Source organism: Nesoenas mayeri (genome assembly GCF_963082525.1).
Source record: "Nesoenas mayeri genome assembly, chromosome: 1".
Classification (NCBI taxonomy): domain Eukaryota; kingdom Metazoa; phylum Chordata; class Aves; order Columbiformes; family Columbidae; genus Nesoenas; species Nesoenas mayeri.
Window position 1 is genome coordinate 46,524,654 of NC_137541.1, and position 18,898 is coordinate 46,543,551.

At 39.0% G+C, this 18,898-nt stretch overlaps 1 protein-coding gene across 1 annotated transcript in view; it reads left to right on the forward strand.

Annotated features, from left to right (window-relative positions):
• EEA1 (early endosome antigen 1) overlaps positions 1 to 18,898 on the forward strand; it is a 71,315-nt gene that overhangs the window by 21,749 nt on the left and 30,668 nt on the right. Inside the window, exons 4-11 of the mRNA XM_080363581.1 lie at positions 2,655 to 2,782; positions 6,626 to 6,680; positions 6,809 to 6,874; positions 7,706 to 7,745; positions 8,585 to 8,692; positions 8,779 to 8,900; positions 10,491 to 10,646; positions 15,268 to 15,384. Coding sequence (XP_080219707.1) covers positions 2,655 to 2,782; positions 6,626 to 6,680; positions 6,809 to 6,874; positions 7,706 to 7,745; positions 8,585 to 8,692; positions 8,779 to 8,900; positions 10,491 to 10,646; positions 15,268 to 15,384 — 792 coding nt within the window. The remainder of the gene's footprint in view (positions 1 to 2,654; positions 2,783 to 6,625; positions 6,681 to 6,808; positions 6,875 to 7,705; positions 7,746 to 8,584; positions 8,693 to 8,778; positions 8,901 to 10,490; positions 10,647 to 15,267; positions 15,385 to 18,898) is intronic.

Genomic DNA, 18,898 nt, shown 5'->3' on the forward strand with positions numbered 1-18,898 from the left:
TACACTTAAATACGAGTTAACTTGATTTAGCTGGTTTGAAATTGTACTGATCAATTATGGAAATAAATAAATGGTTGCTAAAAGTAAATGACTGTTGTCTACTTAGGAAGGAGAGTACTATTTTGTTTGGTCTAGTTGTGCCAAAATTAGTCTTCAATATGACGTGTGGTGGGTTTGACAAGCCACTGTATTTAGTTACTTGTTTCTGAAACACTAAACAAGTAATAGCAGTTACAAAGTCCCTGTTCAGTGCTCTGGAGCTCTGTCCATGTTTGAGTAGCTGGACGTTATCTCTTTATCAATGATCTGGATAAGGAGATTGAGTGCACCCTTAGTAAGTTTGCAGATGACACCAAACTGGGTGGGAGTGTTGGTCTGCTGGAGGGTAGGATGGCCATACAGAGGGATCTGGATCGGCTAGATCATTGGGCTGAGGCCAATTGTATGAGGCTTAACAAGGCCAAGTGCCAGGTCCTACACTTGGGTCACAACAACCCCAGGTAGCGCTACAGGCTCGGGGAAGAGTGGCTGGAAACTGCCTGGCAGAGAGGGACCTGGGGGTGTTGACTGACAGCAGCTGAACATGAGCCAGCAGTGAGTCCAGGGGGCCAAAAGGCCAACAGCATCCTGGCTTGTATCAGGAATAGTGTGACCAGCAGGACTAGAAAAGTGATTGCGCCACTATACTTGGCGCTGGTGAGGCCCCACCTTGAATATTGTGTTCAGTTTTGGGTCCCTCGTGATAAAAGAGACACTGAGGTATGAGAGAGAGTACAGAGGATGGTGACGAAGCTGGTGAGGGGCCTGGAGCACAAGTCTGATGAGAAGCGGCTGAGGGAACTGGAGCTGTTTAGCCTGGAGAAAAGGAGGCTGAAGGGAGACCTTATCGCTGTCTACAACTACCTGAAAGGAGGTTGTAGCATGGAGGGTGTTGGTCTTTTTTCCTGAGTAGCAACTGATAGGGTGAGAGGAAATGGCTGCAAGTTGTGCCAGGGGAGGTTTAGATTGGATACTAGGAAAAAATTCTTCATGGAAAGGGTTGCTAGGCATTGGAACAGGCTGCCCAGAGAAGTGGTTGAATCACCATCACTGGAGGTGTTTAAAAGGTGTTTAGATGAGGTTCTTAGGGACATGATTTAGTGCTAGAGTTAAGTTATGGTTGGACTCAATGATTCTGAAGGTCTCTTCCAACCAAAATGGTTCTATGATTCTATGAACATGATGGCTCTCCTGGGTTAAATCCATGTAAGTGTTTGCTTGTTGAATTCTTGGTGATTAGAGAAACAAAATACTATAAATGGCAAGTTAGAAAATGAGTGCTAATGTGGTTATCAGCATACGCATTCAGTATGTTCATTTGGGGCTAATATGTAAAGTCTTATGGCTTGTCTCATACAAACACAAAGTTGAGAGAAGAAAAGGAGTGTCTGAACTTGTCGTATGTCCTTCAGAAATTGTACGGGAACATACGCTATGTGAAGTGTGATAATCCCACAGGAATATCGTCATCTTGGATACTGGAGAACCTTGGTTTAGTATTGGCATGTCCTACAATTTTTACTGGCATAAGGGATCTAAGGGTAACATACAGATGTGGAAAAGCTTTTTCGAAATTAAGAATTTTGTATTTAAGAAAGAGCAGGCCCTTACTTATCTCACTTACAGAGGTTCTCTCTGCACAGCTTGGAATTACAGGGAGCATTTAACATGAGACTAAATTGTTTCCTCTCAATCTGGAATGTCTGTTTTGCCACTGTGGTGCACATGGGCTGTAGCATAAATGAGATTTGTGCTCAGAGTGGGCATGATAACCAAATACGTAAAGAACCAATATGAAGTCCAGCACTTAAAAGCAGGTGTAATAGGCAGCTAGGTGAAATGAGGTGGATGGTACTTCTGATAAATGGCAGCTTGGACACTCCACAAATGTTTAGAGGTACATAATATTTACTGGTTTTGTTTGTCTGTGGGCTAATGGGTGAATAAGGACATTGCTCTGCTAAATTTTCACTCTGTTAAGCTCGCAGTAAATATGCTGCAGTGAAAAAGGGTGATTTCTGATTCTTTAAGCTGTAGAGTTCTTGTTTTCTTGAGGTAGTATTTATCTGAATCGCATTTACTAATTCTGTGCAAGGTAAAAAGTGGTTCTTAATCTTATGGACCATATTAAAATCAGTAGCCTAAATATGGTGCTAATTGGTGTATGAATAGCTATGCTTTAGCGTGGGGTTTTGTATCTCCTTTTTTTAAAGACCATTCTCCAAACCCTGCCTCCTTTTTGGAAGAAGAATCAGATTTCATGAAAAGTTGTATGGAAAATTATTTTATTTAGGGGGAAGAAATTGCAGAGCAGTCCTTCTGAAATAGCTTCTTATTTTTCTAAATAAAGGTTTTGTTGCTAGTTTGTAATGCTGTTGGGAAAATACACACTGAAAAATGGGATTTTAATTTTGTAGGCACTTTCTAACTTTTTAATTGCCAAAACTGTTATCAGAGCATGAAATAGTTGGTATGAATCTTAACAACTGTATTTGCTGCCTTTTAGATGTGCAGCTAGAAATTACAATTCTGTGTAAAAACAAGATGGAAAAAAATAAGATTTTACTTCTCACCTCTTTCTTGTTTGCTTGTTTTTCTTTTCCTTTTTACAATAGGGCTTTATTTGTCCTCTCTGCATGAAGTCTCATGGATCAGCTGAGGAGCTGTTCAAGCACTATGAAGCAGTTCATAATTCTGGCATCGATTCAACCCATGGAGGGGAAGGTCATCTGTCACCGGAAAGGTGCAACAGTACTCATTTGTGCATGTGCTTTTGTGTCAGTGTTGAGCTGCCTCTAATTACACTGAAGGCTGTATTAACTTGGATGCTTCATTATGTAGTCAAGTATTTAAATGTTCATGCCCCATTTCCAACTATAATTAAAAAAGCAGTTTGGAAATCACAGTGGGTGCTATTGATCTGACAATAAGTGAAAATCAGATACACATGTTTATATTGTTAGTTAAACCACCTGTTTCTCATGCAGCTGGTAATGCAATATTATGCACTGGAATGATTTTTAGGAGTGTGGCAGAAAAATGCAGGTTTCTTCTAATTTCCAGCAGAGAGCTGAAATTTCAACTTTTGTGGGTTGCGGGGGACAACCCTGAAGATAGAGAAGGAACCTGATTTTGTCCCTGGGTAGTTAGGGTACTTGCTGGGTAGTTATAACATCAGTATTTGCCTAATTAGGTTCCTATATTACCTAGTTGTTTTCAAATCTGAGAAGTTTCTGTCTGTCACTAATTCTCCTTCATCCATAAACTCCACGCTGATCTTCAGAAATCTTCTCTAATTTATTTTATTTATCTGTTTAGTCAAAATTGTATTGTTAAACATATTCCTAAGAAACATGTCAAGTTGTTTTATTTTTGAGACAGCGGTATGTTGCAGGAACTGATAATGTGAAACCTTCTCAGGAGAAGTTTAACTGAGTCCTCTGCTTGTGTTGGTTTGGGGAGCTTTTTCTTTAGGGCTAAAGTTCACATAGGTTTCCTTTTGCTTCCTGTTAGTTCTTTTTCTCTTCAGTGTTTATTTTGGGGTGTTGTAGATGACTGCCCATGCTGCTGTTTTGTCACACTCCCCCAGACTCCCTTGTTTTGTACACCAAGTGTCAGAGTGAGCAGCTGCCTGTGGCCTCATTTAGCAAACAGGGGTACACACCGCACAGCCTGCTAACGCACTGATGCCTGCCTGTGCTGGGAAGTAAATGGTTCAAATGTTTTGCCACTAGTAGAATTGCACCCCCAAGTGATAAATAATTACATTGAAAGAAATACATGTATTTATGTAACTAACTTGAGAGGATGGTTCTCTGGTGAGGAAAGTGTGTGGAAGGTAACATACTTCGGTTGTTATCCGAATGCAGATCTGTGTCTCCCCAGTATTGAGCAGTGCTGGCAAACCAATTAAGAACCAGCATTAGCACAGGTCATGTCTTCATGCAAGGACAGGCTCTCCCTTGTGGTAGCTGCTTTGTCTCCCATCTGCTGCAAAAAAATAAATGAAAATTAGGGCTTTATATAGGAGAAAGTGGTAGGGTACCAGTGGAGTTATGTTGGGTTTCCTTTGTGCACGTGTTCGAGTTTGAGTATTTCTTCTCTGTCTGATTTAAGCCTTTTTGGGGTGATACAATTTAGACCTGAAATGATCCTGTTAGTAGCCTAATAGCATTCACATCAGGGAATATTGGTCATAACTATATTGTTTATATCGTTTATGAAAGATTTATTTTTATGCCTGCAAGTTTCCCATGTCAACCAGATGCTGGCTGGTGAAATTTATTTATTTTTTTCCTGGCTCTTGATAGTTTAAAGGACAACTGGTTTTGTTTTCTTTCGTATAATTGAAAAAGCGGACAAGGTCAGGGAGTTTGGGTGGAGTGAAGGGAGTCTGGTGAGAGCTGTTGTGTAACACATGAGCTATTTCTTCCTAGTAGTGTGGCATTCTTTAATGTTTCTCAGTTGCATGCTCGCTTGAGAAAACTCTTATTCAACATAAACATGTTTTTCCAAGAGCTGGAGTTGCACATTAAAGAAATATCGCAGCCTTCAGCTGGGGGACACTCTGTTAGTGGCCTAGGAGTGAAGCTTACATGTAGTTTGTAGGGCCAAGATTGGGAGGTGGAATTCCTTATTTAGTCAATAGGGAAAGCTAGGTACTGTCAATTACATTTGTGTCCTCTTCCCCTCATCCCCCCAAAAACCTACCATGATCAAGTGCCAAGAGTAAATCATGTAACTCTCCCCAGTGTGATTCGTATTTAGTTCTAGGATGGAGGCATTGGTGTTACAGGTGGGGAGCAGAGTGGAACAGGAGGAGAAAGCGGGAAAGATTTATCAGATGGTGATTCCCAGATGTGCTGAGAGGAGGAAGGGATTGTAACAGCCTGAGCAAAAAGTGAGAAATGATGAGGATTTGGATTGCAGTAAGAAATACGAAGTTAGAGTGTCTACAATGATCCCTGACACTTTTTTTTTCCCCCATTCAATTTCCTCTGGTCAGTTAAACTGAATTTGGGTTTGTTTCATCTTAAAACTGTCAAGCAAAACTGTGTTAGGAATACAGAGGCAATTACTGTAGAAGCATCCTTACGTTACAAACTCTCTCTTGCCCTTCTCTCTTCCTTCTTCCCCTCTGCTACAAACTATTTTTATATCGATCAAAACCTTTTATCTGCTGTGAAGACCAGAGCATCTTAAATGCTTTAGTATTGCAGATCTAGTGTATAGAATCGGGCCCCACCTCAATATAGTTAACTGCTTCACTTGCCTGAGATTTTGTTTATACACTTAGATGTAAATATTAGCTGATTTACTTATACCTACTTACACTAGTGAGAAAGCTGCTCCCTCTTCTTTGCCCACAACCAACAAACTGGTGTTGGATTGCATCTACACCTGTCTCAGCATAGTTGTTTTTGAGAACCTCCAGTGAATCTCACACAGGTGGAATAATGTGTAAATAGCAGAAAATATTCCTCTGAAAAAAATTAACTTCCTAATGTCCTGTGTTTTGTTTTACTATTAAAATTGGTCCACCTTGGAGCTCTTGCTTCACTGGTTCAAATGTGTGTTTCAGTTGCTTCTTGATGACTGACCTGATGCTAATATGTCAATGCAGGTTGAATCTATTCCTTCTCAGTTTAGCTAAGGAATAGCTTGCTTTGATGTGGTGGTTTTTATTTATTTTTCATTCTGAGATAATTTAAAAGAACATCTGTGGAGAAAGTGATAATGCAGCACAGCAGCAATAAAATTGTATGGTATAAAAATTAGAGAATTTGTTGGCATTCACGCCCCCACACATATATTCTCTGTACTCGTTGGTGTTACCACTGTACAAACAACACGAAAGGATATGTTGAATTATTGTAGTGACCTGTGTGTTGCAAACTTGGAGTGGCTGTATCTCAGTAATGCAACATTATCCTTGCGTGGAAGGTTGCAGTCTAAATCAATGAGTAACAATTTCAGCCTTGGATTTTGTGTTCTCACATGGCTGGGGGCTCGAGCATGAAATTTGAGAATTTAAAATCCCAAGGCTTTAAACATTCAGACCATTAAGGGAATGTGTCTGTGGGACAGGCCAAGCTGCTGTGTGGATGAAAAATTATGTTACTGCATATTTTATAAGGAGAAAGATCTGCTGTCTCTTGGCCATGTTCCTTTACATGATACAGAATGTGAAGCAGAATAGACCTGTCCTTGTCATAAAAAGGTGTGCAAAACATTTAAATATCCCAATGCACAGCTTTGCCATTCTGAACTCATGTGGCTGAGCTGATGCACTGATTTAGATTTGCATTCTGTTTTCACAATATTTTTTGCAGACCTCTTTCTTTGCTTATCCAGTTAATATGTTTAGTATTTTTCAAGTAATGTGCAAAGTGAACTAATAAGTATCTATTGATCTGTTTTGTTCCAAGTTTCAAAAAAATCTACGAATAACTGTTTATAGTTACGTAACTTATATAGTACACAGCTACCACTCCAGTTATTTAATACGCGTTATAACCTGTATGTAATTGACAAAATATAACCACTGCATATTCATTTTCTCTACTCCATGGACATATTTGTTCAGAGATGAAGTATCACTGCTCCGACAAGAAGTCCAAGACTTACAAGCTTCACTGAAGGTTGGAAATGTATTTTACTTGCACTTCGTTCTTTGTATCAAATTGCAAAGTGTTCCACTGTCTTAAGCAACCAAGTTTACAGCTCTCTCCCCCATCTCCTTTTTTTGTTTGTTTTTTTTTCGACCTAGGAGGAGAGGTGGTATTCAGAAGAGCTGAAGAAAGAACTAGAGAAATTGCAGGGGCAGCGGCAGCAAGTAATTGCTTTAAAATACTTGAAGCAGGTTTATCATCAGCATTGACATTGAAGATTAATACCTTTTTTGTAAGGCACGTGGCCTGATTTAGTTAGTTCCATAATTTAAATATTGACGTATTCTTGAAAACAAAGCTAGTTATCTCTCCATAATATAATTGTGTATGTGAATCTGAAGAACGAATTCAGAGTAGATAATGATTCTTCCATACTACTCATTACAAGTTCAGTCCAGACTTTGCTTTCTGTTTGGCTTATTCGGAACTCGGTTTCTTAAAGAAGATAAATCGATTGTGGTGTTTGATCTGTTATGAAAAAGGGTGATGGGGTCTTTCTTGTAAGAACTTTTGGAGAACAGTACTGTGATTTCACAGATGTCCGGATGAACTGAACAAACAAGCCAAGGCAAATTGTGTGTTGTGCCCTAAGGAAGCTCTCACTTGTTTTATTACTATGAGATACTTAGATACTGTCTTGGTACAAACCTCAGAAATTGCTTTCTGACAGAATGCCTTGTCAGAATGTATTTAATGATGTCTGTAACCTCTGTTTTTAGGGCAGATTTCTATATTGAGGAAAGGGAGGGTGGTTTATTATTGGAGTCTTGCAAGTCCGGAAGCCTGATAGTGTAGTGATACATGAAATGGAAAATCATCTGGGCCCTTTCCAGCCTTCCAGATAGAACTGTTTGAAATGAGGTATTTTTATACTGCTGTGCAGTAGTTGAGCACAGAAGTCTTTATTTCCCTGTCTTTTCAAAAATGGAATGAACTTCACATGTAGTAGTTTTTACTCCTACTGTCTAATGATGCGTTTATTCTGTTTTCTTAAGGATTCTAAGTCTGATGGGTTGACAACGGCTACATCTACAGGTGGCTAACATTTTATTATATTAATTTCTGTTTTGTATTGGAGTTTCTGAAATGTTTTTTAGTGTGGCTTTTAGGTTTGTGGAAAAGCATTTTTGTTAAACTAAAGGGCTAGAAAGCTGGAATGGTACAATTACTGGAAAAAAGGTTCATTGTAAGTGCTTAAGATAGGGAGCTCTTGATAGCTATAGTCTGGGGAAATATTTCAGAGGCTTGGGGTTTATAATTTCCAGAAGCAAGAAAAGAGTTCTCCTGACCCTAAAAGCAGTTCTCAGAAGTAGTTTTAAACATGTTTTTAATAATTTCAAATATTCAGGCGTTCGGTAGGAGTCTTTTGCTGAGAAAGACAGGGTTTGTTGATATTTATGCTATAGCATTTGTCAGTGCTGGTTTTATTTAGTGTTTTTCTGTACACATCACTAGCAAAGAAAACTTGTTTTGTTTTTGTTTTTGTTTTTTGTTTTGCAGACCAATAATTTTTGCTCTGTTTTTCTCCATGAGGCAGTCATGGAATAAAATTTTCCTTATGTGTGCATACAGTGTCTGACTGATCATGATTAAGGAGTTTTTAATCGCAGTTCAGCAGTGTGTTGCAGTGATCTGAAGCGATATTTGTGATCAGTGAAAACTAATAATCCTGCAGAGGACTTATCTGGTGACAGGTTGCAGCTTCATGCTTGTAGATTAACTTCAATACAGTTATTCACTTTGCTAAGCTAACTGGATGTTAGGTGAATTTGGATTGCTGATTTATCTCCTGTGGTTCATTGTGTGTGTGAGTAACTGTATTTATTGTCCTAGCTCTTCCAGAAAATAATGCTGTTCTTTTTTTGTGAAAATAGAATCATTAGAACGGCAGCTAGAAGAGATCCAAGTAGAAAATTTTAATATTAAGCAAATGAAAGACTTATTTGAGCAAAAAGCAGCACAACTGGCCACTGAAATTGTGGGTAAGTATATTAACTTGAGGTCTGATTCTGTCCTCTACTTGTGCAACTTATGCAAGTGATCATTTATTCAACTTCCTTCTTATTAGATCTTAAATCAAAGTACGATGAAGAAATCAGCCTTCGGGAAGGTGCGGAACAGAAAGTGACAAACCTGACACAGGACCTGCAGAAGGAGAGAAGTACAGTGGAAGACTTAAAGACAGAGCTGGTATTCATGTCACACTCACGTTTTTGTTCTATTCATGTCAAGGGAGAGATCTACTTAAATGCTTGCAAATGCAGTTTTAAAGCAGTCAAACTGTTGAACTTGCAGATGTCTGCTTGTGGGCTGAAAAAGTTCAGAACGCCATCGTTTCTGATCTGTTTCACTGATCTAGGTTTCCAGTGTTTTGCCAGTGAGGAAATATATGTTGCTTGCTGACCTCTCCAGCTGTCTTTAGATTGCCCTTTTTCTATGAGGTGTTACACTGACTGTCCCTGGACAGCTGCATTCAGCAGAAGTGCTCAGAGGGGTGTTCTGTGACATGGTGGCTGAAAGGCTGGCAGCTGTCATCACCATGCTTACGTTCATGTTGTCCCTCTTGTGCTTGGCTGATAATACCTGTGTGTGTGTATTCCAGGATTTTGGTTCCTGATGACATTTATATCCAGCCACAACTCTGGGGAGCAATCCCAGTGACTTGGCTGTCGTGCCGCTTCTAGAGCAGCAGTGAAATGGACTTCCTAGTTTTTCCCACTTGAGCACTACTTAGACTCTGGAGGAAAGTAGGACTTGTTTATCTCCCTTCTTCCCTGTAGTTGGCTGCCCCACAGGGCTTATGAATCCCTCTTGGCCCTGTGTAGCCACTGGACCTATCAGTGTCTCTTTATCCGTTTAGTTATTTATTGTCTTCCTTTCTCCTTCTGCATTTTTACCCTTTTCACCCTTTTCCTGTATGTTTTCTCTCCTACATGCCAGCACTTCCTTTTCTCTGCTTTCTTCAGTGCCCAGTATTGCCTTTCCCCTCCCTTTTTCCTGCCTAGCTTTTCACTTTGAGGGTATATAGATATGTTATGGTACTTTTTAGATATAATTACCAGTAGATTTTACCTATGGGTCTGGTATGAGGCATGCCTGACAATTCCTTCAAGAAGTTTCCTTCAGCTGCCCTTTCTTTGTCTGTTCTTGTGATTTTCTGAAGTATTTCTTGAAGGCAGAGGCAGTATCATTACACAAGTCTGTGTAGTACTGGATTATTACATGTCTCAGTCCCGAGAGGGGCTTGTGAGCATTGCAGCACTACAGTATATACAGTTATCCCTTCTGTAGAGTAGTGAAGTCAATACTGCCTGCTTCTCAGAGACTTGTGACTTCAGATAAATTTCTTGCACATATTTCCTGTCACTTCAGTGTTTTCTCAGGGAGGGTCTCCCTCCTGTACCTAGCCATCTATCTACATGAAAATTACAGAAATTTAATCTTTGAGTCCTTATCCCATTTGTCAGATTCGATTGAAATCAATCAAGAAGTTCGAAGTTTAATATTCAAGAACTGACAACCAGTTGTTATATCCTGTTTCCTTTGGGAATGACACATACTTTTCTGTGATGAGGTTTGTTTTTTGTTTGGTTAGTGTATTTGGGAGGGAGGGGGTGTTTTTTATTTTATTTTCCCCTTATTTTTTTTCCCCCACAGCCATAATACAGCATCTGTGACCTTGTCTATAAATGAATGAATTCAAAGATTTTCAGAGATGACTGCCACTGGAAGCATGTCTGCCAACAGCATGTTGCTCACTGCTGCTCTTTTACTTTTCAGCTACAAAGGCCCGGTGTGGAAGATGTGGCCGTTCTGAAAAAGGAGCTGGTCCAAGTTCAGACGCTGATGGACAAAATGACACTGGAACGTGAGAGAGAATCTGAAAAGCTGAAAGACGAGTGCAAGCACTTGCAGGCAGAGCAGGCTAACTCAGAGGTAATAGTCATACCTAAAGATGTGTGTGTTAGCTTTGCCATGATTTGCATATGAAAGTGGAAAATTATTAATTCATCATAATGAAAAAGCCTCTTTCTTACACCAAATCTTCTAATTTGTCCAATAGACATGTTTTTTGGTTACAGTAAATTGCATAATTCTGTCAGTATCTACACTCCAAAAGTCTCCATGCTTTTCTTTGCAAAGCCTTTCCTTGTAATAAAAAGTTGTTACAAGAACCCAATAGCAGAGGAAAAAGCCACCTGACAGATTTACTCTTTCTATTGGGAGACAGAACAATATGTGAGTGATTCGAAGACTTGTTTCCCTTATTGAGCTACATGTGGGTAAAAATATTTGTTGCTGAAAATGATGATTTTGGTTAATATTTGAGTTGATGTGTCTGAAAAGGGATGCTAGACTATTAAAATATATAAAAAAGAAATTAGTACAATCCATTAGTACAAAATGGATAATAATTTGAGTCTTCTTATGGGACATACGATTCTTGAACTTACACAAGATTTAAAAATCTCAGTGGATTTTTTGATTTTTTTTTTCTTTTTTCATCCTTTTCTTGGATTTTAACCTTTTAAATTCAACCCATTTAAAAGAGACTCTGCTCTCTACTATAACTGCAGAATATGTGGTTACTTCAGAAGTGCTTTGTGAAGGCTTGCCTCTGCTTTGGCTGAGTCAGTGGGAGACGCTTTAAATTGCTGATGGGAGATTTGAAAACATACAGAATTGATGATATCTCTGTGTTTAAGGAAGCAAAACTAACTGCCTCTCCCACAGCAAATATTTGTTTTTCTTGGTTTTGATTCTTCTGCTTTCCTGCCAGTGAGCATTTCCACTTTCATGCAAGATGGCGGAAATGAGATGTAACACTTCTGACTTGGATCTTTAAGAGGGAACCTTCCTCCTCAAATGTTTGATGTCGTTTACCATAACAATGAAGGAAATCTCTGACAGAGAGAATAGCAAGAAATCCTAATAAAAATCCAGTATCACTGAAAAGGCTTTTGTCTAATATATGATGGATTCTACTGAGGAGTTGGTGAATCCATACCTGCAGAAAATTCTCGCTTGTGGGTTGGTTGGTATAGTTTAACTAATGGATGATTTGACAGTGTAACAGTCTTCACTGAAGACTGTCAGCTGTGTTTGAGACCTTTTAATTTTGCCCTCCCCAATTCCTCTTGTCCCTCACCAATGTGGCAATGCCAGCAAAACTTGTCACCGCAGGGCTGTGGTCCCCAGTGAAATGGGGTCCTCACATAATTCCCCAGCTTACGTAAGGAAACACGTAAAGCTTCTGTAGGACTCCTAGTATCCCCTGTCTTATTCAGATTTGTGGATGTGAAAGATTCCTGACATCTTGTTTTTCTGGGGTTTCATGTACCGTGGATCTCAGAACTGCAGTTTTAACTTTCTTCGCTTGCACTGCAGAGCTTTAGAAAAGCGCTGCCTGGCATTATTCTAAACTCCTTAGGGCTTTCCCTCCCATCTCCCCCTGCAACAGATATGTTGAGCTCCAGGAATTGTGAAAGGGTACAATGTTGTGCTACACATGAATCTACCATTGTTTTCTAGTTAAAATTATGTATGCCAAGAGCTTCATCAGATGTGAAAAAAGTAATATCACAGTTGGAGTTATGAATATAATGTGGTTATGTGGCCATGTAAGTTGCTGCATAATTGTAATTTGGTTTTAACTGTGAGATCCCACAACTATGCTGCAGAATTTGAATTTCATTTCAAAGTACTGTCTCTGTAGTCTTTTGTGGTTTTGGATATTTAGATTTCATGTGAAGATAAAATGACATAGTGACATGGGTGTAACAAAAATCTTTCATCTTAAAACATTCTCACAGAAGCATGAATTGCTCCAGTTCCCCCAAATTAGGTATGTTCAAGTTTTGACATAACTAGCCATTTTAAAATGTAGTTTTAAAGTGTAGCCTTTAACAGGAAAAAAGGCAAGTGAAGGTTTTTTCAGTCCTTCTGGAAGTAACAGCAGATTGGGGAGAAGGCTGCATGATTCCCTGAGCTGTCACAATGTGTTCATATAAGAAGTTTTAGCTATATGGAAGGATGATAAACAACACTGCAGCAATTGTAATAATATCAGATGTCTGCATAGTATCATCAGTATGTGGGCTGAAGCAGAGAAGATCGAGCTGCTGTGTGGCAGAACATGGTAAGCAGTAGCAGTCTGATTCTTCTCAGAAGTGTGACCGTCTTCTTTGCTTAGTTCCAGCATATGAGAACAATGGCCCAAGACGCCTTCGAAATAAAATCTTTTCTGTTGATCTAAAGTGACAAATCAGACTTCTTAAAAAAATAAGAATTACTCAGCCGTAGTGGTGAAAATTTTTCTGCTCTTCCTAAAAAAACCCCACAATTGTGAAAAGTGATAGCCATAAGAAAACAATAAATGTTAAGTCCTTCATTGGCAGGATGGGGACAGTTCTGGCCATTAAAGTTTGGCCATGTTTCAGCTTTTCTCTTTAAGACCACCTCAAGGGCTGAAAGTGTGAAGTGGTTCTTACGCCATCCTTTGCTATTTTGCCAAGCTGGCTAAGGATACTTAATTTAAGATTGATTTCTAATGTGAGATGTCTATAAAATAAGTTAAATTTTATGGTGTTTATGGTGTAGGTGAAGAGAATAACAAAGATCGTCTTAAACTTATATGAGCATCTTCAATTGCTGCAGGAGAGGGATGTGAACAGTAGTATAGCTCTGTAGTTGTCTAGTTGTCACCTAAATGTATTCATTGCTGTCCTTCCTTTTTTTTTTTCCTTTTTTTTTTAATCTGTGTGTGTGTTGGGGTTTTTTTGTGTGTGTTTATGTGCCTTATTTCAGAGTTGCACCTGAAACTCTGGTGTGTTCTCAGACGAATGTTCATTCTGTGCTACTCCTTCCACGTTTAGTTTTTCACTATAGTGATTCCTACATAGTAAACACATGGTAAAAACAGCTGTGTTGCTGTGGAACTGAGCTTTTCTATGAATCCCTGCATATTGGGATTTGTTTTAGCATCTGATAAATCTTCATAAAATACAGGGCCTAGGCCTGATTGTTAATTTGAGTGCCTACAGAATTAAACAAGATTACTAGATTAAATTATGGGCAGATTTAATAAAGACAGGACTGGTTTTTTTTCCATTAAGCAAAGGCATTAAAAACACTGGAATATTTGAAAACAAATTTGACAAAGTGTGTCTACTAAAAGCTTTTGTGACTGCTTATTTCCATCTTTCATCCATCCGTTTTATTTTTTCTGCTATCTCATGGAGACACTTAAATTTGAGGTAAATTTTTTGAAAGCTTTTTATTCTTACAGTAGATTTCTTTTGAATAAAGATAATTTCAAGAGCTTTTTGTAGAGATGCCTTCCTGTTTGCTTATTAGTTCATTAATCATACAGACACATCAGCCAGACAATATCAGGAATGAATATTCACCCGTGATGTATTGCCATGTTAAGAATGAAGTGTGGGATGGGCTTTCTCTATTATGAATGAGAGAAATGTATCTTTATGCATATAAATTATGATTCTAGTTTGAAAGGCTGCAGTGGTGTCCTTAGCAAGCTTTTGCACATTTTCTGCATTATATCCTCTCAGTAGTGAAATACCCATAGTCTGTTTTCTGAGAACATTCTGGAATGTTTATCTGCCAAAGACAGATACCAGGATGTGCTTTAGTTAACAGCTCTGTAATGAAACAGCCTTTTAAAGCAGAGCATTACAGAAAGTCAGAATTAATATCTATATATAGTCATATAATGTGTCTGTATGTTCTCTTTGGTCTCCCTTTTTCTTAGGAAGTTTGTATATAGTATGTTTATCTACTGCTTCTGCTTTAGTTCATTCTTGAATTCAGTATTTATACCTTTGTGCTGAAATCTGTGGTTATGAGAACAACAGGAAAGAAAACTTCTTTGAAAAGGTCACTATTATATAGTGTATTCAAAGTGAGTGCATTCATACACAGCATGCTTCAGGGCACCCATTGTTACCCATCTAAAGTGCTTTTCTTATTTTCTTCCATTACTGTGTTCAAATACTGTACAGTCATTGATATATTCTGTTTTGTACTAATCCTGTTTAATGGAGCAGTATTGTTCTCCTGATTATGCTGACCTGCAGGGTTGACATGTCCAGCAGTCACATACCAAGTTTGCATCAGATGCCAGACTTGCTTCTAGAGCCTCCTCCAGTACATTTTCCTAACCAGGAAGACAAAGATTTTGGGCATGTAACTGCAATGACTTGGGAGAGTTTTACTTTGAGCTAGAGCTGTGATAAGCCTTAATGGATAATCTATTGTGATTTTCATTGGTTGTGGGCCCAACCTGGCATTTGCTGTTGGACTGCAACCAATTTTTGTGCTCCCTGATAGGACATGAATGAATCTTATCTGAGGAGTTATGCTCAGTGACACTTCTGTAGCTGATGGTGCTCTGAGATGAGTTTGCAGGTAATTTTTTTCTATAGCTGTTTATTTGTATAGAAGATGCTTGTTAGTTTGCTGCCAGACATCTTACTTCTGTTGGGTTATACCTGCAAAGCTTTGTTTTAAATGTGGATTTTTCTGTTTGTCTGTTCAGGCTACCATTAACCAGTTAAGAGCTGAACTTGCCAAAGGACCTCAGGAGGTAGCTGTGTATGTTCAGGAGCTGCAAAAACTTCAAAGTTCAGTCAAAGAGCTAGAACAGAAAAACCAGGTGAGAATGCTGTTATTTCCTTTGCTTGTCGGTTCACATTAAAATGGAAAGAGTTCACACATTGCCTTGGGAAGTGCTGAAGACTGTAACAAAACACGTTTTGGTGTTGCAGAACTTGAGAATTCTTTTACCATTTTGCTTAACACGAGGCATATCATTATGTACAAGCAAACACTCTATTTTAACAATCATCAGTATGTTACAACTGAAATCCTCAGGGTTGTCATGATTGCAGGTTTCAAGTTGCTGCAGTTTATGCTTACCTATCACTAAGCAGTATTGCTATCTCACACTATAAAAGAAAAAGCAGTAGTCTTTGAAATATTACACTATTTGCTTTAAAATCATAATTCAGAAGACATTTTGAGCTCTCTTCATTGTTCTTCCTCAGCTTTTAGATTGTAGCCCTGACATATTTTTTGGCCTTTTTGTCAGTCATGAGTGGTAGAAAATTGAAATAAACTCCAGAAGCTTCTCAGCTTATAAGTATTCCCTGAGAGCTTTTATCAAAGCCTTTTGAGCTTGCTGCATTTTGTATTTGCGTTAAGAAAGTGTGTGTTGTGGGTTAATACATAGAGGTAAGAGAGGAAAGGTGACAAGGCGAAAGATGAATGCTGCTTTTTTGTGTGTGTATACATAACACTGTATGTGGACTATACATATTACATAGGTGTGTTTACCAGCAACATTTTCAGTCTTGGAAAATAGGAAAGGACAGGAACTAAACGGTGTGAGCTTAATGTAATCTAATATTAAAGCAGCATTTGCAAAGAACATAAGAAGGTGTGATTAAAATTTGGTAAATTAAGCTTGCCTTTGGTAGGATGACTCTTCGTTTGACTCATTAAATCAGGTGGAGAACTGAGATGGTGAGAATTGTCATGCTGAATTTCTTCACAGACCAGCTACACTGAATCAAGCTTTTGGTGAAATTATTGCTGTACAGCATAAAGCCCTTGACTGAATATAACACTAACAGCGTGGAGTGAAACAGATTGATGCATAAGATAATCATACTTCGAGAGGGAATCCTCTGCTATGTCGGGGTAATGCCAAGCACCACTTGAGGAATAGGAAGGAGAGAAGTAGCAGCAAGCTACTTTTCCTCTTTCAGTTTCAGTGACCTAAAGCAGTTTACAGCCACCTCTTTATGCAGCTTTTTGAAAGGCAATATCTATGAGATGGTGTGCTAGCCAAGGGGTCTTGGCCCTGGAGGTCTTGGACCTACAATTGGAAAAAGTGAGACTAGCTTCCCAAATAACAGAAATTGCTCCCCTTTGAGCAGTTTTCACTCCCTGAAGAAGCTGTCAGGGAGCAGGGAGGAGCCAAGATAGAATATATTGTACCTTTTGCTCTGTGTATCCGTTTATAATTCCATTGCAATGCAGGAAGATATTTCTGTGCATTGATGCAGAGCTTTTCAAGCTCATGTACAAACTCCAGCTAGCAAGCTGTTTCTTATATTTTCAGGAGCTATAATGAGAAGAGCAGATGACAAGTAGATAAGATCAGTTCTCTGAGATCAGCAGGAACTGCCTTTCCTTCATTTATAAAGCACTGTAATTATGGAGCTTGGCTTGCCTTGCGGGGGCCCGTAATGGCCTGTAGCCCAGAAGAGACCTAATGTGTGAAAATCCAGTGTATTCCCTGAAGTGTAGAACTTGTAATTCCACACCCATTGCACGTGGGGTTTTTCATTTGTTTTCTTTCAGAAAAATTGTGACGCATTATCTACAGGGATGAATGCTTTGTTTCCAACCTTCTGCTCATGTAGCTATTCTGAAATTTGGTCAGTGACCACAGAGTTTGTTCTTTAATATTTAGCAACTGTCACTACTGACAGGTATTACATGTTTTTTTTCCATGGAGGAGTTATAATGAAGAGGTCAGTGTGGTGTTCCCCCTTGTATAATATCTTGTGAGCTTTGAAGTCTCAGGGCTTTTAACTGAGTTCTGGAACATACTGTCATTCCCTCTTACTTTTCTATGGATATGAAGGCTTGAGGAAGAGAGGTGACTGGTGTGTGTATACATATCCCTTTATATATCTGGGATGCAACTGGCATGTGCATCCAGATAGAAAACACTGCTAGGTCCACTGGTGTGACATGAATGACCATAGCTTGGCAGCTCCATGGCCTCGAGCCTGCTCGTAGGCTTCAGTCACACACAGGCCCCAGGCTGGGGACAAGCACAGCAGCAGGTCTTTGTGGCTTTGTCTGGCCATTGGTGACTGCAGGTGTTCAGCTGTGAGGGGCTGTGGCTTTCAACGCTGGTATTCCTGATTGTGTTACTCTTTAGACCAGGGAGGAAGAAAGCAGCACAGAATGGGGAGCAGCATCTCCAGCCATGTGTAGCCGCTACTCTTGGCCGTCCTTTGGACAGGTTGGAAGGTGATGGCGAAGAACCTCTGCTGCTCTTGGCTGTCTTGTGGATAGCTTGTGAGGTGATGGTGAAGAGGCTTTGCATCTTTTTTGGTTTTGTAGCATTCCTGAAAACTTTCCAGAATCTCAGTCTGCTTCAGGACAATGTTAAATGTCTCTCTTTCTTTTTTCTGTCTCCCCAGCCCCAACTTTACTTGAAAAATTAAGTTAGTGCCCTGCACTGACTCTTCACAAAGTTCTACATGTGACATGTGGATCTAGTTACGAAGTAGTACTAATAAAAACCTTAGTTCTTGCTTGCCCAGCTATGATGAGAAAGGTGCTTTAGTTTGTTGGTGTTTCAGGACCGCGATTCAGCCTAAATGTTAATGATCCTGCCTGGCCATTTCTCTTCAATGAAAAGGGAATTGCAACTGTATTTTACGTTCTGAGTGTGAAATCTTTTCTAAAGCAATGGGAGCCTTGTCACTGGCTTCAGGAGGATAAAGATGACACCTGACCTCAGTATGCTCTTTACGTACTCTATTCCTGCATTTTATATATGCATGTATAAGAATGTATGCTTACCTGTAGCAGCTAAGTTTTGTGCTTTAGAAAATGTATAATTTTTTAAATGGACACATAGGGCATTAATTATATTTGTTCTCATGTGGCTTGCTGAACTGCTAGAGTTGTCATTTGCAAGATGATTGCTTCTTTTGTATCCTGTTGTTTTTTTTTTTAACAGATTTTTCTGTTTATTTTATTATGATTGTAAAATGGAAGTGTCTTATGGTTTACAAGGGCCAATATAGTAATTGTTTGTTAAAATCTGTAAAGAACAAAACTGTTCATCTTATTTGAATAATTTTACAGCTTTTTCTTCTGGCAAAACAGGTTTCACCCCTGGATACTGTTTAGAAGTGCACTTTCAAGATGCCCAGCATAGCTAGAATTGCAGCACTATCTGTCTTATTTTTGGAACAGTGTTATTCCAAAGTTGCAGAACTGTCTGAAGTTTTGATACGTAAAGCTGACCTCAGCAGTGGTATTTTTTCAGGCTGACATGCTAGAAGTGATCTTTATTTTTCTGTATTTTAGTTGAAAGGGTCACTAGAGAATACAGTAGTCCCTGTAACTGCAGAAAGAAT